Source organism: Symphalangus syndactylus, chromosome 8 (assembly GCF_028878055.3).
Source record: "Symphalangus syndactylus isolate Jambi chromosome 8, NHGRI_mSymSyn1-v2.1_pri, whole genome shotgun sequence".
Taxonomy (NCBI): domain Eukaryota; kingdom Metazoa; phylum Chordata; class Mammalia; order Primates; family Hylobatidae; genus Symphalangus; species Symphalangus syndactylus.
This window is the reverse complement of record NC_072430.2, coordinates 100,819,872-100,841,450: the sequence shown is the minus strand read 5'-3', so window position 1 is coordinate 100,841,450 and position 21,579 is coordinate 100,819,872. Positions and strand designations below refer to the sequence as shown.

The window sequence follows — 21,579 nt, the reverse complement described above, 5'->3', positions numbered from 1 at the left end:
AACATTCTTCAGGGTATATCCCTGTTATACCATAAAACAACTCTCAATAAATCTGAAAGGACTGATATCATGCAAAGTATGTTCTCCAACTACAATGGAATAAAATTAGAAATCAATAAAACAATATTTGGGGAATTCACATATGTGAATAAACTAAACATGTCACTTCTAAACAACCAATGGGTCAAAAAAGAAATCTCAAGGGAAATTAAAGAACAGTTTGAGATAAACAAAAATGAAAACACAAAATAACAAAACATCCCATATGCAGCTAAAGCAGTGCAGAGAGGGAAATTTATAGCTGCAGACACTTATTTTTTATTTTTTTATGGGCACTCCCCTGAACCAGAATAGGTTCAGAGTGACTCCTATAGGCACTTACATTTAAAAAATGAAATATTTCTCAATCAATAACCTAAGCTTATCTTTAGAAACTAGACAAAGAAAAGCAAATTAAACCCCAAGCAAACATAAAGAAGATAAGAGTAAGGATTCACACAGAAATGAGATAGAGAAAAATAATAGAGAAAAATCTATAAAAAAACTTCCACAAGTTGGTTCTCTAGAAAGATCAACAAAACTGACAAACATTTAGCTGGACTAAACAAGAACAAAATACAGGAGACACAAATAATTAAAATTAGGAATCAAAGAGAGAACTCTGCTACTGACCTTACAGAAAGAAAGACAAGGGGCTACTCTGAAAATAGTATGCTAACAAATTAGATATCCTAGATGAAATGGGCAAATTCCTAGAAAGAACCAAACTACTGAAACTGACTCAAATAAAGGTAGAAAATCTGCATAGACCTATAAGAATAAAAATAATAAACCAAACAAAGAAACAAAACCTTCTACATACAAGAAAGCCCAGAACCAGATGGCTTCACTGGTAAATGCTACAAAATATTTAAAGAAGAATTAACCCCAATCCCTCACAAACTCTTCCCAACAATAGAAATGGAGGGAATACTTACCAAATCATTTTAAGAGACCAATATTATCTTGATACCAAAACCAAAAAGATTACAAGAAAATAAAACTACAGAACAGTATCCCTTATGAATATAGATGCAAAAAATCTTAACAAAATACTAGCAAGCCTAATGCAACAACATATAAAAAGGACAACATGACCAAGTAAAATTTATCCAAGGAATGCAAGCTTAGTTTTGCATTTGAAGTCAATCACTGTAATACACCACAGTAATAGAACGAAGAACAAAACCCCCAAGATCATCTCAATAGACATAGCAAAAGCATATAGCAAAAGCATTTAACAAAATTCAACATATTTTCATGACAAAAATTCCCAACAAACTGGGAATAGAAGGGAATTTTCTAATCCTGATGAAGAGCATTGAAAAAACCCCACATTTGACATCATACTTAATGGTGACAAACTAAAAGCTTTCCCCCGAAGATCAGAAACAAGACAGAGATATCTGCTCTCACCAATTCTATTCAATATTGCACTGGAGATTCTATCAGGCAATTATATACGAAAACAAAATAAAAGGCAGCCAAATTGGAAAGGAAGAAGTGAAACTATCTCTATTACAAACAGACATAGCAAATAGAGAGCCCAGGAGTTCAAGACCAGCCAGGCAACAGAACAAAACTCCGTCTCTACAAAAAATAACTATCTCTATTACAAAGAGAGATATAGTTTATAGAGATAGTTATAGAGATGACACCATCTTATACAGTAGTCCTCACTGTCATTGATAGGTTCTTGGAGACTGCAACTTTAAGTTAAATGATAATGTATAACAAAATCCATTTTTTTCTTATCAACATCATAACACAACATTGAATGAAATGATGTTATTCAAAGACCTGCTGTATGTCATTTCACTTGAAGTTGAAACCTAAGAACCTATTGATGACATTAAGTGAGGACATAACTTTACATAAAAAATATACAACAAATTGTATTATTGAGATTGTAATACTCTTCAAATTGATCTACAGATTCAATGTAAACCTTACCAAAATTCCAGCTGTTCTTTTTTACAGAAATGGAAAGTCTGGTCCTAAAATTCATATAGAAATGCAATGACCCAGAATGGCTAAAACAATCTTTAAAAAACAACAACAACAACAACAACAAAAGTTGTAAGATTCACATTTAGACATCAAAACTTCCTACAAAACAATAGTAATCAAGACTGTGTGGTATTGGCATAACGATAGACATATAGATCAATGCAAGAGAATTAAGAGTCTACAAATAAACTTACATATCTATGATTAATTGATTTTTGACAGGGGAGTGAAAACTATTCCATAGAAAGAATGAATGATCTTTTCAATGAACGGTACTGGGACAATAATATATCTATAGCCAAAATAATGAAGTCAAACGCTTACCTCACAGCACATATAAAATTAACTCAAAGTGGATCAAAGACCTAAATTAATACATAAAGCTATAAAAAATTTTAAAATATAAAATAGGTATAAATCTATATGATCTTGAGTTAGGCAAGAGTTTCTCAAATATAATACTCAAACACAAACAATCCAAGGAAACACAGATAAACCAAACTTAAAATTTTTTAAACTTTTATGCATCAAAGCACATTATCAATGTAAAAATACAACCCACGGAATGGGAGAAAATACCTGCAAATCACTTATCTGATAAGGGTGTAGCATCTAGAATGTGTAAAGAACTCGTATAAGTTGATAATTAAAAGATAATCCTTTTTAAAAATAGGCAAAGGATCTGAATAGACATTTCTCCAAAGAAGATATACAAATGGCCAGTAAGCACACAAGAAGATGCTTAACATCATTAGTTATTATGGAAATGCAAATCAAAACCATAATGAGGTACCACTTCACACCCATTAGGATGGCTATAATCAAACACAAAATAAGTGTTTGTGAGGATGTGGAGAAACTGGAACTTTTGTACATCGCTGGTGAGAATGTAAAATGGTTTAGTGCTGTGGAAAACTGGTGATTCCTCAGAGTTAAACGTAAAATTACCGTGTGACCCAGAAATTCCACTGTTAGATATATATATCACAAAGAATTGAAAAGAGGTACTGAAATATACGTATATACAGGTTCATAGCAGCACTAGTCACAATAGCCAAAAGGTAAAAACAGTGCAAATGTTCTTTGACAGATGGACAGATAAACAAATTTGGTGTGTGAGTGTGTGTGTGTGTGTGTGCATGCACATATATACATACAATCACCACTACTCAGCCATAAAATGAAGTACTGATACATACTACAATGTTGAAGAACCCCAAAAGCATCATGCTAAGTAAAAGAAGCCACACACAAAAGATCAAATACTGTATGATTATATTTACATAAAATATTCAGAATAGGTAAATCCATAGAGACAGAATGCCGACTAGTGGTTGTCAGGGGCTGGGAGAAGGAGGGAATGGGGAGTGACTGCTTAACTAGTACAGGGTTTCCTTTTGGGGTGATGAAAATATTTTGAATCTAGACAGAGGCGGTGGTGGCACCACACTGCAAATGTACTGAATACCACTGAATTGTTCACTTTAAACTGGCTAATTTTATATTATGTGAATTTCACCTCAATTAAAAAACAACAGTGAGATATTTCACACCCACTAGGATGGGTATTTTAAAAATGTGAACAAGTGTTAGTAAGGATGTGGAGACACTGGAACTCTCAAACATTGCCGGTGGGATTGTAAAATGGTGTAGCCACTTTGGAAAAGAGTTTGGCAGTTTCTCAAAATTATAAACATGGAGTAATCATATGACCCAGTAGTTCCACTCCTAGGTTACACCTCAGACAATTGAAAACATATGTTTACACAAAAAAATTGTATACAAATGCTCACAGAATCATTAATACCCAAAAAGTTGAAACAACCTGAAAGCCCACCAATGGAGAAATTTAAAAAGGTACTAGGCTGGGCATGGTGGCTCACGACTGTAATCCCAGCAATTTGGGAGGCTGAGATATCTGGGCAGATTGCTTGAGCCCAGGAGTTCGAGACTGGCCAGGCAACATAACAAAACTCCGTCTCTACAAAAAATAAAAAAAATAGTTGAGTATGGTGGCACGCGTCTGCAGTCCCAGCTACTCAGGAGGCTGAGGTGGGTGGGAGGATCACCTGAGCCTGGGGAGGTCGAGGCTGCAGTGAGCTGTGATTGTGTCACCGTCCTGCAGCCTGGGTGACAGAGTGAGATCCTGAAAAAAAAAAAATGAAATGAACCCTGAACAATACCTTGCATGATACTTAAAAATTAACTTGAAATGGATCATAGACTTACTATAAAACCTAAAACTCTAAGACTTCTAGAGGACAACAAAAAAGAAAATTGTGGTGATCCTAGGTTAGGCAAAAATTCAAAAAGTATGATTCACAAAATTTTTAAAATTGATCATTAGTCTTCATTAAAATTTAAAACTTCTGCTCTTTGAAAGAAAATGAAAAGACAAGTCATAAAATGGAAGAAGAGATCTGTAAAACACATATCTGACAAAAGACTTGTATATATACAAACAGTAAAAATATTTTTAAGATTATAAGAATATATTTTAAAACCTCTGAAAACTCCAGAAAAACAACTGAATTTAAAATGGTTAAAAGATTTGATGAGATACTTCAATTTGTAATGGCAAATAAGTGCATGAAAAGAAGCTCAGTATTATTAGTCATTGGAGAAATGCAAATTACAACCACAGTGATACGCTGCTACACACAAATTCTAATAGATAAAACTAAAAAACTGACAACCAAGTGCTGGTGAGAATGTAGAGAAACTGGAACTCATGAATTACTGATAGAAATATAAGATGGTACAGATTGTTTGAAAAACAGTTGAGCAGTTTGTTATTATGTTAAACATATATTTATCATAGGAACCAGAAATCCAACTCTTGATATTTACCCAACAGAAATACATATGTGCATATTTGAATATTTATAGAGGCTTTATTAATTGCCAAAATCAGGAAACAACCCAAATGTCCTTCAGCTGGTGAATGGATAAAGAAACTGATACATCCAGGCAATGGAGCAGATTACTGACACACAACATGGATTAATCTCAAATGCCTTATGCTAAATGAAAGAAACTAAATTTAAAATGCTACATACTGTATGATTCTATTTATATGACACTCTGGATAATTTATAACTCTAGGGACAAAAAAGCAGATCTGTGGTTGCCAGGGGAAGGAGGTGGAAGAAGGCATTGATTACAAAAGGGCACAAGGGAACTTTCTCAGGGTGACAAAAATGTTCTATATTTTGACTGTGGTGGTGGTTACATGATTGTATGTGTCAAAATTCATAGAACTATACACTAAAAAAGGGTGAATTTCACTGTACGTAAATTATAACAATTAACCTGACTTTTTAAAAAAGCATAGCATTAAAAGAACATGTATTTTAAAAATCAGTTCGGCCGGGCACGGTGGCTCACGCTTGTAATCCCAGCACTTTGGGAGGCCAAGGCGGGTGGATCACGAGGTCAGGAGATCGAGATCACGGTGGAGCCCCCTCTCTACTAAAAATGCAAAAAAATTAGCCGGGCGTGGTGGCGGGTGCCTGTAGTCCCAGCTACTTGGGAGGCTGAGGCAGGAGAATGGCGTGAACCCGGGAGGTGGAGTTTGCAGTGAGCGGAGATTGCGCCACTGCATTCCAGCCTGGGCGACACAGCGAGACTCTGTCTCAAAAAAAAAAAAAAAAAAAAACACAAAACAATTTATACCACAAAATGAGATTCTCTATAAGCATTATCATTTGGCTTCATAGAATGTCTCTAATGAGCAAGTATCTCTCAGCACCATGAACTTACACTTAGTCTACATTAAGACGAATGAAATCAGACAAGCAAAATAATAATGCTGTTTTTATCCCAAACATATTCACAGCATTTGCCCTGGCCATGTAACATTCACTAACTTTTTTATGAGACAGAGTCTCACTCTGTCACCCAGGCTGAAATACAGTGGTGCAATCTTGGCTCACTGCAACCTCCACCTATGAGGTTCAAGCAATTCTCATGCCTCAGTCACCCGAGTAGCTGGGATTACAGGTGTGCGCCACTGCACCTGGTTAATTTTTTTGTATTTTTAGCAGAGACAGGGTTTTGCCTTGTTGGCCAGGCTGGTCTCAAACTCCTGGCCTCAAGTGATCTGCCCACCTCAGCCTCCCAAAGTGCTGGGATTACAGGTGTGAGCCACCATGCCCGCCCTCATTCACGAACATTTTTAAGCAAAAAGCATTACTGAATTTAATAGTAGTCACCAATTTTCCCAATTTTAGAAAGCATGGTTGAGATCAAATTGATACCACCAAAGTCCGTGCCACAGGAAGTCAGCCTCATCTGAGGATTTTTAGGGTGGACTATTTTCATATCACTAGAACCAGAGAAGGTACCTGCTAGCTTGGTGGTAACCGCATTTGAGCTCAGGCTGAAACTCTAGCATTTCTCCTCTCTCCAATCCTTAAATTAAAAGTTTACATGTATATATGGTAATACAAATGCTACTTGGGCAAACCAGAAGCAAAGAAACAGTCAAGGCTTGACGACCATACCCAATACCTATTGCTGGATTTCTTGTCTAAGTAAGCTAATACTCCTTGCTGCTCCAGATATATTCTCTAGATGACAGTGACATGTAAGCTTTACTCTCTTCAAAATTTGAAACGCAAACAGCAATGTTTTAAAGATTGGTTCTTGTTTAATTTTAATAAGGATTTCATTTGTTTCTCTGGACATTCTACTGTTTTAGAACCCAGAAAATGGTACCTCGAAGATAAAGTGGCAGGTGCTGATAGGTACTTGGCAGCCTTAGTTTTTTTTTTTTTTTTTTTGAGAGGGAGTCTTGCTCTGTCGCCCAGGATGGAGTGCGGTGGCGCAATCACCTCAGCTCACTGCAACCTCTGCCTCCTGGGTTCAGGCGATTCTCCTGCCTCAGCCTCCCGAGTAGCTGGGATTACAGGCGCCCACCACCACGCCCAGCTAATTTTTGTATTTTAGTAGAGATGGGGTTTTACTATGTAGGTCGAGCTGGTCTCGAACTCCTGACCTCAAATGATCCATCCACCTTGGGCTCCCAAAGTGCTGGGATTACAGGCGCGAGCCACCTCGCCCAGTCATTAGTTTTTTATTTAAAAACAGCCTAGTCAGCAATCATCTCTTTGCCTCTCACAGGCCCATTAGCCAACTCTCAGGTGACTTCTTGGCTAGAATCCTCAGTTAACACTAGGGCCAGAGGCAGTGATGACTCACTGGCAAACATCAGATGCTCAATAAGAAAATGCTCCCCAGAAACAACCTTCTGCTGCAGTGACTGGTGTGCTCTGAGTGGCATCCAGCTTCATAGCTCTCCTTTCCCTGCAGCTTGGTATTCATCACCCATCTCCTCATTAAGATAGGCTGATACAGTAGTCAGCAATACAGAAGGAAATACAGTGAAATATCAGTAAGTAAAATGTAGAATACCTGGTTTTTAGCTAATTCCTTTTCCAAATTGCATCTTTCTTGCACTCTTTCTTTTTCTGTTTTATTAACCTACCCAAGGGGGATGGGAAAAAAAAGAAATAGGTCAATTTTATAGCAGCTGACAGGCTCCACTATAGCAGACATATCCTGCATGTCAATTAATACCTACACTGCAGAGATAGCACATCCTCTCAGAAAAGGGGCCAATCAGGGAGTCTCTGAGGCAGAGCAGGCTTCACAAATAGCCCTGAAATTAGAAAGACACGTCTGCATGTCAGACTCTGCTGGTTCCTTCCTAAGTAGGAAGACAGGGCTGTTCCCCCTTAACCTTCACTGTCCCACTCCTTCAGGGGAAATCAATTTTTTAAATCTGACCCCTTAACTAACACAAGAATGTGTGAATTACTAGTTAACATTCACTAATGCTGGATAAGGATATACTGTTCTATTTGGCACAGACTACTTCACATGCTAAAAGGCATAGGTTAGCCACCTAAAGATTCTTTATTGGGCAACTCAGACAAACTGCATCTGGGTTTTATTTCTTTTCTTATCTTTTGCATTTAGAATGCAATTTTAAAACATCATCACACCACAACGAGAAGATAATGTAAACTTGCTTCTACCTACCTCTCTCTGAAATCTTTCTTTCTCCTCTAGCAGAGACTTCTTCTCTTGCATTGATGCTTCCAATTCACCTCGCAATCTTGCAATAGTTGATTCTAGCAGCTCTTTTTGCACAGCTGTTCTCTTTTCAGCATCCTGTGCTTTCTGGATACACTGGTTATGCTCAAGGATTAAATGATCCCTGCAGGAAGAGAACAAGAACATATGAAAGCTAAATGAGAGTTCTAATTTAACAGAAAGAGCAATTAAATGTTCTTATAGAACATATTTCCTGACTGAGAGTAGTTACCAAAATGTTCTAACAAAACTAGTTTCTTGAGGGCAGAGTCTTTATTTTAGCTCTGTGGCTGGCCCAAAAAAATGCAGAATCAAATGTTTTCATTGACGATAAGACTGAGACAGACGCATGATAAGAAACACAAATGCAAGAACAAAAGATGTATAAGAAGTTGCCCATAATTTACTTACAGATGTGCTTGGAGTTGGGTTTTCTCATTCTGAACAGTCTGTAGTTCACTTGTGATATTGGCATGGGCTGCATCCAGCAATAAGTTTTATTCTTGAAATGTCTGCGTTATCATTTTCTGCTCTACCTGAGTGTTAAAAGCAATATTAGAAGTTGAAGCTCCAGAAAGTCTTTTGATAGGGTATCATTTGGAGTAACTGATCAAAAACACTGAACTAACTTAAAAAAACAAGTTTTATTTACATAAATAAAACCTCTTTTTAAAACAATTTATTTTAATGCCCAGTTTCTCTTTGTCCTCCTCTGAGTTGACTACAGTTCTATCTCTTTATAGCTCTACTAGCCAATAGTCAAGATGCATTATTTACCCAGCCTGCTGAAAAATTATAAAACTCCTAATACCAACAAATTTTTAAATATAGAAAATTATATTACAAGTATTTTTGGTATTTTAAAATTTCAATATGGTACTTTATTTTTAAAAGTAAAACAATATAAATGTATATAAAGTGAAAAGATCCTTTCCTCTCTATCTGCACTTCCCCTCCAAATAATCCCACATTCTAAGGATTATCATGTTTAACAGTTTGCTGTGAATTCTTTTGAGACTATCTTAAATTGCACTCAGATAATGTTACAGCAGAAGCACTATAACTGTTTTACATAATTTATTTTCTTTGGCTCACCATTTTGGAATTATCAAAACATGACATTTTTATGTACCATATACCCCTACACATAATCCATAAAGTTTTTGCAAATATAGTACATATCAACAATTAGTTTTATAAATACTTTTTTAAAAACTTCTATTTTAACAATATTTGATTGCAAAGCAAGTCTTCACACTGGTAATGAGATCCCAATTGTGTTATATTCCAAAATTTTGAAATATTTGTAATAAATATTTCACTATATATTCAGTCCACTGAATTATAAGTCCATGAAAGTAGGAATTTTGTCTTGTTCACCACTATAATCCTATCTAGATATAGCATTATACTTGCACAGAGTTAAAAACTAAATATTTATTGAGTATATGTTATGTGAAAAGCATGCTTAGCACTGTGAAAAATAAAGATATATAAGATAATGTCCTTGCCTCTAGAGAGCTCATAGTGTAATCCAGGAAATGAACCAGCACATAAATTACTACTAGAGAATGCAGAATAGGGATGCAGCATAACATAATGATTATATACATTGACTCTGGAGTCACCCTAGGTTAAAACGCAACTCTACTTCTTACTAGTTAGGTGAATTTGGGCAAGTGAACTTCTCTAATCCTCATTTTCTTATCTGTAAAATGAGGATAATAAATTTCCATAATGGCTGCTACAATTAAAGGAGGTAATATGTTTAAAATCCTTAGCACAATGCTTGGTATATATAGTAAGTATGCTTACAAAAAGAGAAAGTGATCTGTTATTATGATGGTCTGTTTAGTGTCCCAGGAATAGAAGTTGAAAGGGAAAACTTATCCCTTCTTGTTGGGATGATCAAGCTGCCTGATGAAAGTGACTCTTAAAAAATAAACAGAATTTCAGATATTGAAGATGAAGTAAAAAGCATTTTCAGCAGAGAAAATGGCATAAGCAAAATAAGAAATCGCAAGGTGTTTGAGGAAAAGGTTAAGTACTTTAGGGTTAGTCATACGTGTTCTCCATGATTCTATAAACAATGGGACAAATAATTATTTTTCCTCAAGTGATGATATTTGAGAAGAAATCATGAAAAGCCCTGAGTGTAAGGCCAAATCACCCCTCTGATGAAAATTGAAAAGCACTAATAGAAATAAGATAATTCAGTAGATTTTTTGAAATTTATTTTTAAAATATTTTATTTCTCCAGTTGGCCATAAACATTTCCTATCTATCAACCAGGCTGGCTTTCTGCCACCTGGTGAACTCTATTAAATTTGACACATTCACTAGTGTTAAACGAATACCTGCAGAATGGTCTGATGGTCAGCAATGATTCTGTCTTTTTCCATAATAACAGTCTGAAGCATGCAGCTCAACTCTGAAGACTTTTTAGTCAATTGGTCATTCAAAACCTAAGAAAACACACACAGCAAGTCATTGGTCTCTCCAATAAAGAATTATTTTTACTTATGTATTATTATTTTTAATGACTGCATAGTATCTCACTGCATATACGAACCTAATCTATTTAACCCATCCTCAATTCACATGTCATTGGTTTAAAAAATACTTTCAAATATTAAAAGTCTATACCCTAAATAATTCTAAATTAAGAGACTTGTTGATTTGGTAGAGCAACTGAAGCATATGGCATTTTACTGATCTTCTATTCTTCACAACTTTGAACACTGGTTCATTAGAGCAAGACATCTGCAAAATGGAATTTACAATGTCAGTACCTAGCCAATATTATAGAAATCCATGAGCATTCAGAATTATTTAGCTGGTAACACAAAATATCTAAGCTCTTTCACAACCAGCTGACAATATTCATAAAAGCAAAATATAGATGATTTTACCATCACGAGATTAATCTTTCAAAATAAAACAAAAATCATTTGAGCTACACAGATCTATCATATATGGAGGTAGTTAATAATTCTCTTTTCATAATTTGAAATTTGTATTATTGAGAAAAACATTTATCTCAATTATCAGTTATTTTTGCAAGGTAGATTTGGCAAAGATCTTATGTTTTAAACAAGTTCTTCAAGAACAAGCAACTTTGAAGGGGCACTAGGAAAAAAACACAAAAAAATAAAATGGAGTAAAAGATAAATAAAAGATTATCTGGCAAACATCACAAGTGGTATGGGCAGTACAGTAGTTAGAAACAAATTCAGGGGCATAAAGTCACACCAGATGCAGATGTACAAGCTATTCATCAAAGAATACCTGGGGACAAATCAGACAACCCTTGCTCTTTGAAAAGAAATAGCTACTTTTCTTTGGAGCCAGGTTACCTGAGTTCAAATTCCAACTCTGCCACCTATTATCTATGTTCCTGAACTTCTCTGTACATCAGCTTCCTTATCTTTAAAATGTGAATAATAGTTTCCATTTCATAGGGCTATTGTGAGGATTACAATTTGTTACTAATATAAGGTGCCTGGAATGTGGAATGGGCTCAGTAAAAATGTTACCTACTATTAGTATAGGAAGAGTAATAGTAGTTGATGTTATATTTAAAAACACATTCATTTTGTACTTTATTATTTTTATTATACAGAGACCCCAGCAACACTATGATCCTAATATTGAGACAATCAAATTGTACCAAGAGAAAAGTTATTTTAAATGATAAACATTTCTTTCGGCTCTGTGATAAGTAACTCCAATTTGCCTGCAAATCTGGTGACTTCTTGTTGCAGATGCACATATATATAAAACGTCAGCTAAATTTGGGAATCACCATCCCAGAAATGATTACATCTAACTTCAAAATCCAGCAAGCACTTGTTAGGTTCCTACTGTATAATTATTTACTATAGAAGATACAAAGAAAGTATAAGACATAGCCCTTGCCATGGAATTATTCAGAAGTTCACTTTGGAGGGGGAAATACATATATTTAATGAGCAAATTAGAAAGCAAACAAAGGCAAAGTGTAAACTAGTGCATAATTTTAGTGGTACATCTTGTATACTTATATATCATAGGAATTTGGAGAGTGAAATGAGAAATGTAGTTAATTTGATAATGTTTCAAAGATGAAATAAATCTTATGGAAATGAAAAGTTGGGTGATGGAGATGGTATGAATTTATATAATCAAGACTAATTTTGTTTCTTGGTTATTTAACTGAACAAAATCAAATAACATCTAAAAACTAGCAAAATCATGAGCATTTACTTGTGCTTTTTCTGATGCTTCAAGAAGAGACATTATTTCGGACCTCAAATATGCATTTTCTTCATGTTCCTTGTTGAAAGATATCTGCAGGTTCTATAAGAAAAAAAAATACTCTCTTTTTCACATATAAGAGATACTATGTGCACCTCTATAAAAATAACTGTTTTGTATTTCAGCCAGTACAAGTTCAAGTTCCAATGACATACACTGGAACTTTATAAATGTCTTATAAAGAATGTATAAAAATATTGATATCTTCAACTCCTAAACTTCTGTTTATTTCAAAACTATTTATCAAAACTGTTTATTTAAAACAATAATGAGATACCACTACACACCTATTACAATGGCCAAAATCTAGAACACTGACAACACCAACTGGTGTCAAGGATGTGGAGCAACAGGGACTCTCATTCATTGCTGGTGGGAATGTAAAACGGTACAGCCACTTTGGAAGACAGTTTGGTGATTTCTTACAAAACTAAACATATTCTTACCATATGATCCAGTAATCATGCTCCTTGGGATTTACCCAAAGGAGCTGAATACCTATGCCCAGACAAAAATCTGCACACAGATACTTATAGCAGCTTTAATCATAATTGCCAAAGCTTAGAGCAATGAAGATGTCCATGAGTAAGTTAATGGATAACTTGTGGTATATCCAGACAAAGGAATATTATTCAGCACTAAAAATAAATGAGCTTTCAGCCAGGCACAATGGCTCATCCCTGTAATCCCAGCACTTTGGGAGGCTGAGGCAGGCAGATCACCTGAGGTCAGGAGTTTGAGACCAGCTGGCTAACATGGTGAAACCCCATCTCTACTAAAAATACAAAAATTAGCCAGGCATGGTGGAGGGCACTTGTAATCCCAACTACTTGGGAGGCTGAGACAGGAGAATCGCTTGAACCCAGGAGGTGGAGGTTGCAGTGAGCTGATAGTGCCAATGCACTCCAGCCTGGGTGACAGAGAGAGACTCCATCTCAAAAAAAAAAAAAAAAAAAAAAGAGGAAAGAAAGAAAAATGTGCTATCAAGCCATGAAAAGACATGGAGGAAACATAAATACTTATTACTAAGTGAAAGAAGCCAGTCTGAAAGGCTATAGACTATATGATTCCAACTATATGGCATTCTGGAAAAGGCAAATCTATGGAGACAGTAAAAAGATCAATGGTTGCCAGGGATTAGAAGCGGAGGGAAGGATGAATAGGCAAAGCACAGAAGATTTTTAGAGCAATGAAACTACTCTGAATGATACTATAAAACATATCTACTATAATGGTAGATATATGTCATTATACGTTTGTTTAAATCCACAGAATGCACAACACCAAGAGTGAACCCTAATGTAAACTATGGACTCTGAGTGATAATGTGTCAATATAGGTTCATCAACTGTAATAATGTACCACTCTGGTGGGGGATGTAAAATGGTGCATCAATTTTTTAAATGGACATCCATCAAATGGCTAATGAGGAAGGCTATGCACGAATAGGGGCAGAGAGTATTCGGGAAATCTCTTTACCTTCTGTTCAATTTTGTTGTGAACTTAAAACTGCTTTTAAAAATAAAGCCTATTTTTTGAAAACTGTTTATTAAATCTATTCTTATATTGAGATACCAGTTAGAATTTGCCTAAAACCATAACCTAAATATACCTAGTATCTTTATATCACAGTTCTACTCCCTAAGATTAAATATTTGTTATATTATTATACATACACATTTTTTCCTATTAGCAGTAAGATCTTATGACTTCAAAGGAACACATTCAAGGATTTTTTAAAGTTATAAGTGAAGATATTTTCAAAAACAAGGACCCAAGGGTGGAGCAGAAGAAAACACCTTTGTTCTGCGATTATAGAAAAAAAAAAAAAGCTAGTTTTCTTTGAGAGAAGTGATACAGATGTGCATTGTAGGTGGGGCTTTCCCTAAAAGGTACTTAGTAGAATGGGGAAGGACAAAATATAAATCTTCTTCCTACAGAGGAAGAACGACGCTTCTATTTTCCCAGGAGAAGCATCTCAAGAAAAATAAACATCATATAACACAGGATGAGACAGCATCCAAAAGAAATAGAATCCACACATCAAGAGACTTAGAAATGTAGTAAGATATAAAGTGATTATGTTTTTAATTTTAAAAATTGTGGCAAAATATACATGACAAAATTTATCATTCAAACCACTGTAAGTGTATAGTGTCATTAAACACATTCACACTGTTGTGCAACCACTAATGCCAAAAAGTAGTTATATTTCTTACATTTCATTGTTTTATAACAATTAGTTTGCGGTAGGCAAAAAACACAAATAAGTGTTATTATTTTTGCCAAATGACATTTTTCAAACTCTAATAACCTTCACGAAATGATCAGTTCCTAATACTATTATCCTAAATTTACTACTCATTTACATGAAACTTTTTTAATAAAACTTTTATGAGAATAAGAAGCACTGTAAGCCAACATGGAAGAGGAAATAGGACTTAGTGAAGAGAGGAAAGACCACCTCTGTACTCCACAACTTCAAAACTCACCTTATTTTCTTCAACCAACTTGGAAATGAGGTCATCTCCAGAAGCTAAAAACAAAAATTCCACATAAATATGATAATAGTAACTTGCTACATTAAAATCACATAGTGAGAAGCTTTAAATATTTTATGTCTATTTTTTGTAGAGATAAGGAGAACCCAACTATTTCTATATTTTTATAGACTAGAAACTGTTATGGAATTATCAAGAAACTATCCACAGTCATTTGCAATGGTAAATGAGGTCTCTGAAGGATTTTAGGCTGAGGAGGGGCATGATCAAAAGATTTTTGTTACAGAGATCACTCTAACAAAGGTACAATAAAGGCAAGGAGATGAATTTAGTAGCTGTTAAAGTAACTGACATATGAGTAAATGACAATTCAATAAAGTAATGACAATGAGGACCGACTCTCACTGGTCATGACAACAGAGACACAGAGGAAAAACAGATGTGTGAAACAGTAAACAGAGAGCACTTTTGGACTTGGTGGCTTACTGGTGGGGTAAAACAACAGATGAGACAAGGAGAACATCTGGCATTCAGACTTGGGCAGCAGGGTGAACAGTGGACTCTTCGGCTAAATAGGGAATACAGAGCATGGAGAAGGTTTCGGGGATAGAATGAGTGAAACACTTAACGTTTTCTGTGTGTGTTGACATATCTGCAAGGCATGCAAATGTAGATATTTAGTTCACAGTAAGATACTGGTCTAGAACTCAGGAGGATGATTTTGTATGGAGAAAAAGATTTGAAACCACTCAGAGCATGTACAGTGAAAAGAAAACCAAAGAAAGAAAATTGTGGAACAGTCTGGCACTATATACTAGTAGCCATAAAGTGTAAACTTATCTGAGAGTGATGTTTTGCCTTCACAGAAAAATTCATAGCAATCTATCAGTCTTGTTTCACTTAAATATTCTAAAGCCAGAAATTATAAAACACATAAAAACTGATATTTTATATAGGATATACCTTAGAAAAACTATACTTTTTGAACATATGAATCCACAGTTCATCAGAATAAACTCTAATTTAAAATACATGAAAGGTAAAAAAGATAAACTATATGACTTTGGGAAAATTCTACTAATCAAAGTTAAGAATGAAAGGGGAGTGTTTATCTTACTTTGAAGAACAATTTACTCATCTTAAGTACTATAAATCTGTATATAAATGCTTATTGTTGATAAACAATTACATGTTTTAATTCATTGAAGCAAATATTTAAAGGCATTCCTTTTATTAATGTAGCCCGAACAACTACTTGTACCTTAAAGTAATAAAATTGCATATATGTCAAGTCTATAATTCAATATTATGCACCTAGTTGGCATTCAGACAGGCTTCCTTTTCCTCACGTCAGTTTGAATTATTGTTGTTTTAATCTTCATTTTTTAGTAGTGTTGCACAAACTCTTTAATAATTCAAAAATACAGCATTAATCCAACAAGAAAGTAACAAAAATTCAGAGGGCCAACCAATATAATAGATACCTGTTTAGGCCCAGCTATTCTACTTGCTGTGGGTCTTTGGGTATAGTCAGTGTGGATCCTTTTATATCTTCTTCTTTTTTTTTTTTTTTTGGTAGATGGAGTCTTGCTCTGTCACCCAGGCTGGAGTGCAATGGCATGATCTCAGCTCACTGCAACCTCAGCCTCCTGGGTTCCAGCGATTCTCTGCTTCAGCCTCTCAAGTAGCTGGGACTACAGGCGCATGCCACCACACTTGGCTAATTTTTTGTATTTTCAGTAGAGATGGGGTTTCACCGTGTTAGCCAGGATGGTCTCGATCTCCTGACCTCATGATCCGCCTGCCTTGGCCTCCCCAAGTGCTGGAATTACAGGCGTGAGCCACCGCGTCCAGCCCCTTTTGTGTCTTCTATAGAATGTGTGTATTTTCTTATCTTTCTGACAGGTTGTTGCAGTGTTCAAATGAGATAATGTGGCAGCACCATAAAATATACATGTATTTTTGTAGGCACACAATTACAGAAAGACAGAAAATTATCCAGGGGCATTGTCGGTGAGAACTTCACAGAGTAATTCACTACTATAAGAAAAGGGAATACTTTCTGCTAAAAGCAGTAAGTCAAAACATTGAATAGATTACTCTTGCTCTATATTTTTTATAATTTCCATTTCCTTTTTGGTATTCTCTGCCCCTATTACAGCCACAGAGGGCAAAAGGTGAACTGGGCTTGGAGTTAGAAGATCCAGGTCTAGGTCTTACTTTGCCATTTTTTCCTTTTGTAACTCTGGAAGGATAGCTTGGAGTATTGAATGAAATAATTTATGTGAAAGTTCGTTGTAAACCATGATGTATTAATCACACAAAGCACTGCCCTGTAACTCTGTGACCTCTGTCATTGAGACTATCTGGAAACTGCTTTATAATGAAGTACTAGCAACAGTAGTATGATAAAAGGCTGATGGGTTAGAAGAAATATGACCGAACACCTTGGGATCAAGTCTAGGCTCTTTCATTTCCTAGCCCTGTCATCTTTGAGGACTCACCTATAAAAAGAGGAGATTAAGCTAAACTCTCTTTAAGGTACCTTACAACTATCCATCTCTACAAATATAGGTTAACCAAAATAGATTGATAACATGAAGAATGGAGAATCTGACATGATGAACTGACAGAATCCATAAGTTATCAAGGATTCATGGCCTTACTTCCTTACTAATATTTTATTATCAAATATTCAATCTATTGTTTTACTTTTTTGCCCAATATTCAAGCCAGATGTCTAGAAACCAAATATTCCCAGGTCCACAAACAAGCTGGAGAAAAACAAATAAGGAATAGTTTACAATTAAGAGGGTCAAATATATTATTAACAACATTCCTTCTCTGTCTCAGTACTATAGGTAGAAGGGAAATCTGCAATTTTTTACATACAGCACTGTGGGAAATACCAGTAACACTGGCCACTTCAAGAATTTGGGATCTTAAGAGTTTTTCCATGAAATCTCAAAAAACTAACAAGAGGGTGATTTCTACCATCTATTTTCATACTTAGATCAGATTTGAGCTGTGAAGTAGCAACCTCCAACTCTTCTTTATTTTTTTGTTCCTAGGCCAGTAGTTGAGTGCTCTGTATAGAATCACGTAGAGCAACACAGTTTTGCTGCAAATGTGCACCTGAAATTGTATAAGAAAAACCCCTTTTCTGTAAGATAAAGACTTCAAATAAGCTGCCTTACAGCACATGTATAAGGCAACATTCCAACCTTAATGTCACTGAGAAGCAACGAGAAGTTAGTCTGTGTTACAGTTAAAATCTCAACAGAATGTGGTCTTGGGGCAGTGCCATCCAATAGAACCTTCTGTGCACTCTCCAATGCAACAATCCACTAGCCACAAGTGGCTACTGAGCACTTGAATGTGGCTAGTGTGTGAAGAAATAAATCTTTTATTTAACTAATTTAAATAGCCATATGTGGCTAATGGCTACCATATTGGCATTGCAAGTTACAGCAACAAAGGATCATTTGCAAATTCCTAAAGTAGAATCCTTGTTATAATTCAGTTATGAAGGGAAACTTTTTCCATTGGTTAAGATTATGTCATCCAATTATATTAAAATATGAAAATATGAATTGACTTGGTTAGAATTTAAAGTATTCTAAATTATTTGTAGGTACTTCAAATAACAAATATGAAGGCAAAATATCATGTTAAAATAATGATAATTGAAAACAACAGTGTAAATATGGTCCTGATTGTTTTACTTATTGATATGCTTCCAGTGTTAGATCGCTTTAGACTTTATTTTCTATCCATGTCAGACATACATAGCATGAGACCAGGGCAATGCCTTCCAAAATCAATGTCTATGACAGAGATTGTGTGGTATAAGGGAAAAATACTTTATCTTTCTCTTAGGAGCTAAGAGTTCACTTCTATGAAGCCTGAGGTAAATTAACCTCTCCAGTCCTTAGCTCTCTGATTCATAAATTAAGAGTGTTGAATAATGACATTAGGGTCTTTCTTATTTTGCACTAACTTAAAAAAAAAACTGTAGTAAGATTGTTAACATATTGCTAACAAAAAGTAAGTATTTTAATAAATCTAGAGGAAATTAGTAAAATTTTAAGTTTATAAGTAAAGTATCAGTTTTTGTTTGGTTTCACTTCCCAAACCACATAAGGAGAAGAAATCTTTCTACCTGTTTTCGTTCTACCTCCACTGTTGATCCCATTTCTTGTATTTTGAGGAGCATGGCTGATGCTGATTTCTCTAAAGATTCCCTAAGGTACTTCTCCTGAGCCAGTTGTCTCCTTAGCTACAAAGCAACACTGCAGTTAGGCAAGACCAATTGAACATCCTACTAGTTTAACAAAGATAAAAGTTACCTGAGAAGTTTATCAGACATGCCATCTCACCCCCAAACAGTCTTAATTCATTTATGACTACTCAGAAACATGCGTTTGTATCTCCCTAGATTGCCTAGGATTACCTCCTAAGGAATGTAGATCAAACTTATTGCACCCATCCTCCTATAATTTAGGTTTTCTAAACTGGAGGTCAAAATCCCTTAGTAAATTGAAAGAAGCACTCAGAAAAAGGAAAAAATAAAAGAGTAGAAAGAAAATATCAGAGTGTATGCAAGTAGTAAAGGTAAGGGCTGCTTTGGGAAATGTTTGTGTATATGTATGTGTGTTGCAGTGTAAAATATATGTCCAACAATGGATTGTCAAAAAAAGTTCGAAAAACACTGGTATTTTACCTTAGTGTGTATTTTCTGTATTTCTATATTTTCTGACTTTATTTTCAACTCGTTTTCCTGTATTTTGATTTATCTATATATTTTTTATCCTGCAGTATTATACACATCACTCTGAAAACTGTTTTCATTCTATTTTGGAATTTAGAGGTCTAAACAAATAATGAAGTAACCATTAAGCAGCAGACCAAACCGACACTCAAAGAATTTGGGTACTGTGCTATTGTGATATAATAAGAAATACATATTTCATCTCTGACCCTGGTTCCTGGCACATAGCTCATAAAAAACTTGGAATCACCTCATAAGAGTATCTTTTGTGTGCTAATGACTGATTGGCTGGGGGTGGGGGAAGGTAGGTAGCTGTGGATGGGGGCTGGTCCCCAGAAAGATCAAGGCATGACTAAAGGACTGGGACTTCTAGCCCCTCCTCTCAACCTCTAATGAGGGGAGAAGGGCTAGAAGGTAAGTTGATCATCAATGGCAAATGATTTAGTCATGCCTATGTAATGAGGCCTCCATAAAAATCCAAAAGAACTGGGTTCATTCAGAGTGCTTCTAGACAGCTGAACACATGGAGGTGCTTGGAAAGTGGTGAGCCCCAGAAAGGGCCTGCACCCCTTCCCACATGCCTTGCCCTATGCATCTCTTCCATCTGGCTGCTCAAGTGTATCTTTTGTAATATCCTCTATAACAAATGGGTAAATGCAAGTGATGTGTTTCTCTGAATTCTCTGAGCTGTTCTAGCAAATTATTTAAACTTGCAGAGCGGCATCATGGTAACACTGATTTTTTGCAAGTCAGTCAGAAGGACAACTTGGGGCTTGCAACTGGCATCTAAAGTGGGGGGCAATCTTGTGAGACTGAGTCCTCACCTGTCTTCAGGTAGATAGTGTCAGGATTGAATTGAATTACAGGACACTCAACTGGTGTCCACTGAAGAACAGAATTTCTTGGTGTGTCGTCGGGTGTCAGAAGTGTTCTGCTGCGAGGTATGTGAGAGTAGAAAAACACATTTTTTTTTTCTTCCCTGTTTTGGAGGCACACTGACCTTATTTCTGTCAATAAGTGACTATAAAAAGAATCACATAAAATATAAAGAAGGTTAAGACTCTCTTTTATTATTAGGTAAAGAGATCCCTTCCAATAATAAGAGTCTCTTTTATTATTAGGTAAAGAGTCTCTTTTATTATTAAGAGATCCTTTCCAATTGAAATGGGAATTGCAGAGAATGCTATTCCTTTTAAGAAGTGATGTGAAACTGAAAGAAATTCTATTTTAAAACCCCAGTGTAGATGACATTAAGAGTACACTATACCTGTTTTCTAAATTGTACACATTTTTTCTCTATGGATAATATATTTATAATTTTTAAAACATTTTTTAAAGGTTAAAAGAGGTAAGAAATGTGTTGGGATATAACTGTTACAAGATTGCTCATTTTGGAAATGCTCTATAACTTTTTAAATCATATCCTTGATATTTGACATGAGAGTTTTTCCAATTTTTCACTATTGTAAATACTGCTCTCCTGAACATACTTGTGAGTAGATCTTTCCTTACATTTCTGATTATTTCATTAAGACAAATTCTATAAGAAGAATCATTTTCTTCCAATCATTACCTTCATAATTTTCCAATTATTACCTTCTTATCAATAGTATTTGAATAAATCTCATCAGTACTATGTATTAAAATTTTCTTAAATCTCTTCTGATCTAATAAATGAAAACTAACATCTTAATAATTTTGGATTTCTTTGGTTACTGTGAGATTAAATATCTTCTAATATAGTTATCAACTCTATATATATTTATGTAATAAACTGTCATACTTATCCTTTGTCCATTGTTTTTTGGGCATTTTTAGACAATTTTATGTTTTTTTGTTTTTGTTTTTCAGACTGGGTCTCAC

The 21,579-nt window shown here is 35.2% G+C and overlaps 1 protein-coding gene and 1 long non-coding RNA gene across 2 annotated transcripts in view; one reads left to right on the top strand and one right to left on the bottom strand.

Moving 5' to 3' along the window:
• The window catches only part of LOC129488222 (uncharacterized), a 62,825-nt gene that overhangs the window by 21,898 nt on the left and 19,348 nt on the right, over nucleotides 1-21,579 (top strand). The gene's annotated exons all lie outside the window — the stretch shown is intronic.
• CCDC150 (coiled-coil domain containing 150) overlaps nucleotides 1-21,579 on the bottom strand; it is a 69,191-nt gene that overhangs the window by 40,301 nt on the left and 7,311 nt on the right. The window contains 8 exon segments of the mRNA XM_055290096.2: nucleotides 7,465-7,533; nucleotides 8,095-8,272; nucleotides 8,560-8,684; nucleotides 10,506-10,613; nucleotides 12,394-12,486; nucleotides 14,937-14,980; nucleotides 17,955-18,073; nucleotides 19,100-19,224. Of these exon segments, the coding sequence (XP_055146071.1) occupies nucleotides 7,465-7,533; nucleotides 8,095-8,272; nucleotides 8,560-8,684; nucleotides 10,506-10,613; nucleotides 12,394-12,486; nucleotides 14,937-14,980; nucleotides 17,955-18,073; nucleotides 19,100-19,224 (861 nt within the window).